This window comes from Cervus elaphus, chromosome 5 (genome assembly GCF_910594005.1).
Source record: "Cervus elaphus chromosome 5, mCerEla1.1, whole genome shotgun sequence".
NCBI lineage: Eukaryota > Metazoa > Chordata > Mammalia > Artiodactyla > Cervidae > Cervus > Cervus elaphus.
The window spans coordinates 19,040,967-19,046,962 of record NC_057819.1 but is presented as its reverse complement, the minus strand read 5'-3'; the positions used below and the strand labels follow the sequence as shown (position 1 = coordinate 19,046,962).

The 5,996-nt window shown below is 52.3% G+C and overlaps 1 protein-coding gene across 1 annotated transcript in view; it reads right to left on the bottom strand.

Moving 5' to 3' along the window:
• TMEM120B (transmembrane protein 120B) overlaps positions 1–5,996 on the bottom strand; it is a 43,560-nt gene that overhangs the window by 3,573 nt on the left and 33,991 nt on the right. The window contains exons 7-11 of the mRNA XM_043901919.1: positions 3,494–3,559; positions 2,923–2,984; positions 1,788–1,880; positions 930–994; positions 522–590 (exon numbers count right to left, since the gene is read on the bottom strand). Of these exons, the coding sequence (XP_043757854.1) occupies positions 522–590; positions 930–994; positions 1,788–1,880; positions 2,923–2,984; positions 3,494–3,559 (355 nt within the window). The remainder of the gene's footprint in view (positions 1–521; positions 591–929; positions 995–1,787; positions 1,881–2,922; positions 2,985–3,493; positions 3,560–5,996) is intronic.

Sequence of the window (5,996 nt, the reverse complement as noted above, 5' to 3'; positions counted from 1 at the left end):
CTGGGGGGGGTGCATAGGAGGGGGCGCCCCAGGGTTGGGGAGGCAGGCAGAGAACAGAAGGGAGAGAAGGCAGAGGCCAGCACCCACTCAGGTCAGCTCTCCTTGTTGAAATGACAGCCGCCCCCCGCAACTCCACACACACACCAGTGCCCCCTGGGACCTCAGAAGCCCTAAGCACAAGCTCCCTGAGAACTGCAAGGTTTGCCAGCAGAAGGCAGGGATCTGAGCCAGCTGGGTGAGAGGTGTAAGTCCTCTGGGTCAGGCAGTGTCCTAGGGGGCTCCCCCCTCGCCCCCCGACCCCCAGCGCAAACCTCCTTGGTGTTTCTCAGACCTCTGAGGAGCTCCCAGGGACCCCCAGATTTCCTGCCCCAGTCTCCTAGGCCCCCAGAGCAGTGAGCTCTCTACTGCAGGTCCCCACAGAGCAGGGGGGGGGCCCGGGGAAGGAATTCTCCCCAAGCGGCTCCAACCTTCCCCAGGACACACACACACACACACAACACACACACGTGTGAGCACCATACCTGCCATTCTTTGCATTCCTCGTGGCTGGAGAGCTCAAACAATGTGACGGCATTGTAGAGCTGCCAGAACTAGAGGGGAAGCAGGCACTGCTCAGCTCACCCGAGTCCCCTTGAGACCCAGGTGGGAAAGCCCAGGGGGCAGGGGCAAGCCCCCTCAGCTTCTGCTGTTAACTGCCCTTGAGATACTGACAACCCCCCCCAAATGAAACTGGGGCACCCAGCCTGGTGTGGGGCATGCGGGTGCCCAGGGCCAATTCCAGCTCCTGCCTTTGGCCTGCCGGGACCCAGGGGCTGTCCCAGCCACAGGACCCCAAGGGCCCCAGCTCACGGATGGTTGGTGAGAGAGGGAGAGGACTTAGGACCTTCTATTCCTGGGAGGGGGTACCCACAAACTCCAGGAGGACTCACATGGCCACAGAACAGGAAGGGCAGAAGGAAGGTGAGGCCTCGCCACATCCAGGACTGAAATCCTTCTGTGGAGAGGAAGGAGGGAGCGAGGGGCCTGGGTGAGGTGGCCCGGCCCTGCCAGTCACTCTGCGATCTGGCGGGATCACCTCCTCCAGGTGGGTGAGTGCTCACTTGTAAAATAACCCAGGGAACACACGGAGTAACTGCCACCAGGCCTGGTGGCCCTCACGCCTCACGTCCCTGTGACCCAAGTGGGCTGACCACTCTTACAGGACACTGACATGCCAGCACTAGGTTTTTCAAAATTTGCAGAGGATTTTGCATTTCATAACTGGCTTTGGCATGCTTCATTTCAATCGAGTCTTGACAAAATAGGGCCTACTGTGCAGAGTAATTCGATGGAAATGACCACTTCAAAAGACAGAAGATTTTTATTAACAACACGTTCCCCTGAAAGTTTAAAGGAAGGGTCTCTGAGTTTTCCTGATGGAGCACCCACCCCGATGAGTTAAAGTTAAGAACACATAAATTGCACAAGTGTAAAAACCCTAGACTAGACTAACATTATGTGCGTCATAAAACACAGACAAAAAAAAATAGACTTTAAAAAGGATAAGCTATAGGCGCTCAGCCTCCAGGGCCTGGCACACAGCTGGACTTGCGTTTGTCAACTGCAATGGAATCCACAATGAATTACAAAAAGCAACTGGGATGAGGTCAGCAAGCCCTGGCTTTGCATGTGGCAGGTCCTGTCAGGTTCTTACCGGCACCTGGTCCCCGTGACAAACGCGGGGCAGAGTCTGGGGGAACAGAGACGGTCAGTGCTTGTCACCCCGCCGACCAGGCCAGGCTACTCACCCACAGTGAGGTCCAGGTGATTCCTCTCCCCCAGGGCCCGCAGTCGGTAGAGGCAGCCTCTCTGGTAATAATATTGCAGGAACTGGACACAGCCTGTAGGGGGAGCACAGCGCCCAGCTCAGGGACTAGGGGACCCAGCAACACCTCCACCGCAGGCCGGCAGGTATCCACTGCCCAGAGGCCAGGGGCGCCTGGGTACAACCTCCTCCCACGCCCAACACACACTGCACCACAGCACACCACACCACACCATACCACACCCACACACCCACGTCTGAACCTAAAAATGAAAAGGCAGACCATGCCACGCCACGCCACACCACACACACACGTCTGAACCTAAAAAACGAGAAGGCAGAATTCTGTGTGTCGACATGGGAAAATACCCATCATAACTGTTAAAAGAATAGAAACTAGGTTATAAAAAAAGCTATGTAGAAGAATCCTATGTTTGTAGATTATATGTAATACAGCATTATAGGTGTGTATGTGTGTTTATGAATGAAAATATCTGGAAGGACATATATCTGTTAACACCCTAAGGATGGAATTATACATAATTTTCCTTCTTGGCTTATGTTTCTAATCAGGGTTTTATTTTAAAATTAAATTGTATTTTTTCGAATAGGTAAGGTGTATTCAGCATAAAATTCAAGGGGAACAAACAGGTACTTGATGAAAAGTAAAACTCTCTCCCTGTCTTTAACCATCCAATTTCTGTTCCTCAGAGGTAACCCCTCATTGTGTACAAATCCAGAGCAATTCTTAAATAAGAAAAAGAACATAAATGTCCATTTTAAGGGAAACAGAGTTGATGCTCCCAACACCACCCAGTTCCTAAAGGGCACAGCTGGTCAGATTCTGAACCGGGGAAGAAAAACGTAGTGATTGGAGTTCCAGGGGTTGAACATTCCTCTCCAGGGGCTGGGGGCTGGACAGCAGCATGGGGCTGATGGAGTGGTGGGGAGAGATGGCGGACAGCTCCCTTCTGGATTTCTGGGACCCTTCCCTGCCCAATCAGGGACCTCCCCCAGTCTCATCTCTCTTTCACACAAGACACACTCTTCACACAACCACCTCCAGCGGTGAAAGCCACACCGTGCCCCTCCCCAGAATCCGAGCAAGAGACACTCACTCTGAAAAATGGAGAACGCTAAAAACTGATTGCGAAACTTCTGATAAATTAGTCCGTTAGGCCTGCAGAGAAGTGGGGGGAAAGCAAAGGTGAGGCCCCAATCTGAAATCATTTGTTCATCCCCATCCCATCTCTGTTCCAACCAAAAGAGACAGAGAGAAAAAAAAAAAACATTTTAAACCAAATTTCTACCTTCTTTATCATCATGTTCCTGGGGCTGGACCAGGTAATTTCCATCATTGCTTTAATCCATTCTAGAACCAAGGGAGCCGGGGTAGGCATCTTGAAGACCAAATGCCCACCGATTCCTCCTCCCTCCATCAGTCACAGTCTTGTCCCTGTGCTTGTTCTGTCCACACTTGCTCCCTGTCACCACAGTCAGCAGCCCTTGGAAAAGTCCCCAGCTGGCTTGGGGTGGCCCTGCAGCCCCTTTGTAAGCTCACACTTTTACTTCTCGGCCCAAACGTCAGCCCCCAAATCCCCTGCATCTTGGGCCCACTGCCAGTCCCCATCCACTGGCTCCCTGCGAAGAGTGAGCAGAAGTCCTGGGGCTCAAGCAGGAGACACTCACCAGGTCAGCATCACTCCAGACAGGAACGTGGACACGTAGTGGTGAGACACCCACCAGCCTTTAATTCTTGAGAGAAGAGAAGGAAAAGAGCTCAGGTGGGGAGAGAAAGCAAGCTTCCCAGCCTGTGTCGGGGGAGAGGAGTGGTCTGCAACCCAGAGACAGCTTCTTGGAGCAAGAAATGAACCCAAGCCAGGACTTTTGCCCTCTGTCCTATGAGATACACAGTCATACAGAGACCCAGAGAGGCAGTCGGGCCCCCAGCAGCTCCCCAGTACCCTCAGAACACCTCCCTAACATCCCCAGTACTCCAAGATCCGCCTCTCTGCCCCTCCTCACCCCCACTCTCAGAAGTTCCAGGTAGCCTTTTCCTTGAACCAGCGAAGCCCATGGCTACCTCAGGGCCTGTGGCTGAATGGTGTTCCCCTCAAATTCCTATGTTGAAGACCTCTAACCCCAGTACCTTAAAATGTGACTATATTTGGAAAGAGGACTTTTAAAGAGATAATGAAGGTTAAATTATGTCATAAGGGTGGGGCTCTAATATGATAGGCTTGGTGTCCTTAGGAGCAGAGGAAGAGACTGGAGCGGAGTGCATGCACACAGAGAAAAGGCCCTGGGAGGAGGCAGGGGCCGTCTGCAAGCCAAGGCGCGGGCTCAGCGGAAACCTGCCAGCACCCTGATCGTGAACTTATAGCCTCCAGAACTGTAAGACAATACATTTCTGTTGTTTAGGTCCCCTAGTCTGTGGTATTTTGTCATGGCAGCCTGAGCAGACTAATGGGGCCTTCAAACTTGCTGTTCTCTCTGCTCCAAGATCTTGGCCAGCCTGGCTCCTGGTCCAAATTCAAGTTTTCGGACCAACGGTCACCTCCTTCAAGAGGCCTTCCCTGACCCCCTTATCTGAAACAGCTAGACAGCCCCACTCTGGATCACGTTACCCTGCTTTATTTTCTTCACGGTGCTTATCACTATCTAAAATTATCATTCTTTCCTTATTTGTTTCTGAACCCCCTTCCCCACTCAAAAGAGCAGAGATACTGTCTGTTCATCTGTATCGTGACACCTGGCTTACAGCAGGTGCTCAACAAGCATGTTGAATAAACACAGAACACTCGCACACGTTTACACAGAGCTGTAGCTATCTACGTTAACCCACACAGACACAGAGGAACCACAGACTGTACACGAAGTGCCTCGCTCCATCCCAGACACAGCTGCTCTCTGGGGGCCCCAGGCTCATCTGCTCCTCTGTCTACAGCAGGCCCTCGCCCAGCCCTGGACTTCACTCATCCAGTCCATAAGCTGCCGGGACCCCGTGGTCAGTATCCAGCTCTGGGACTTCCCTGGCGGTCCCATGGCCCATTCCTCACTCCCAAAGCCAGGGGCTCCTGTTGGATCCCTGGTCGGGGAACTAGATCCCATGTGGCGCAGCTGAGAGTTTGCCTGCTGCAACTAAAGATGCCCCATGGCAAAATGAAGACTGAAGATCGCACGTGCTGCAACTAAGACCCAGGGCAGCCAAATAAATAAGAAGAACCCAGCGCTCCCCTGGCTCAGCGCTATCACTCCAAAGAGGGGCAGGGAGCCTGGCTGTCACCCTCTCTCCAGTGTCACAGGCAGTCTTTATTCTTCGAGGTCCCAGAGTGTGTCTGAGGCCTCTGCCGGCCTCCCCAGCCCTTCTCCAGGAGCTCAGTGATTAGAACATGATGAGGCAGCAATCTGCTTTGCCAGATGCACCCTGGGACACCAGGGACTGCAACACGGGAAGCAGCCATGCGGGAGAAGCAGTTAACCTTCATCTTTCCAGAACTCTCTCTTGGGAGACAACTGGAGTGGGGGCCAAGTGGGGAGATGGGCTCCAAATGGAGGCACCTGAGGATCTGCTGGTTCAGGGGATGAGCTGATGGATTAGATGCTTTTCTTTCTTTCTTTAAATTGTTTTGGGCCGAGCCATGCAGCACGTGGGACCTTAGTTCCCCGACCAGGGATCAAATCCCTGTTCCCTTACATTGCATGCTCAGAGTCTTAACCACTGGACCACAAGGAAGTCCCCTCTTTTAAAATTTATTTATTTATTCCACTGCATCGGACCTTAGCTGTGGTATGTGGGATTCTAGTTCCCTGACCAGGACCGAACCTGGGCCCCCTGCATTGGGAGTATGGCATCTTGGTCAGGGAAGTTCCAAGAAGTCCCTTTTATTAAATTTAAAACAAAAAAAAATTTTTTTTTTTTTTAGACTTTAACTAAAATCATCCTGCGACTTGCTTCCTTGTCTTGACTCCAGGCCTGTATCTACAGACCTGCCACTGACTTCTTAAACGTGACATGACATTTCAGGATGTGTCTGCTCTGCCGTAGCCTACTCAGCCATTCCAGAACTGTCCCTGTCATCCTTCATGTTGCCAAAACATCCTGTGGAAGTCCCCTGTGTCATGACGCTGTTGCTCCATGGCAGCTACCAGGAAGTAAGTAGGCAGGACGGCTGGCTCAGAGGGCACGTGA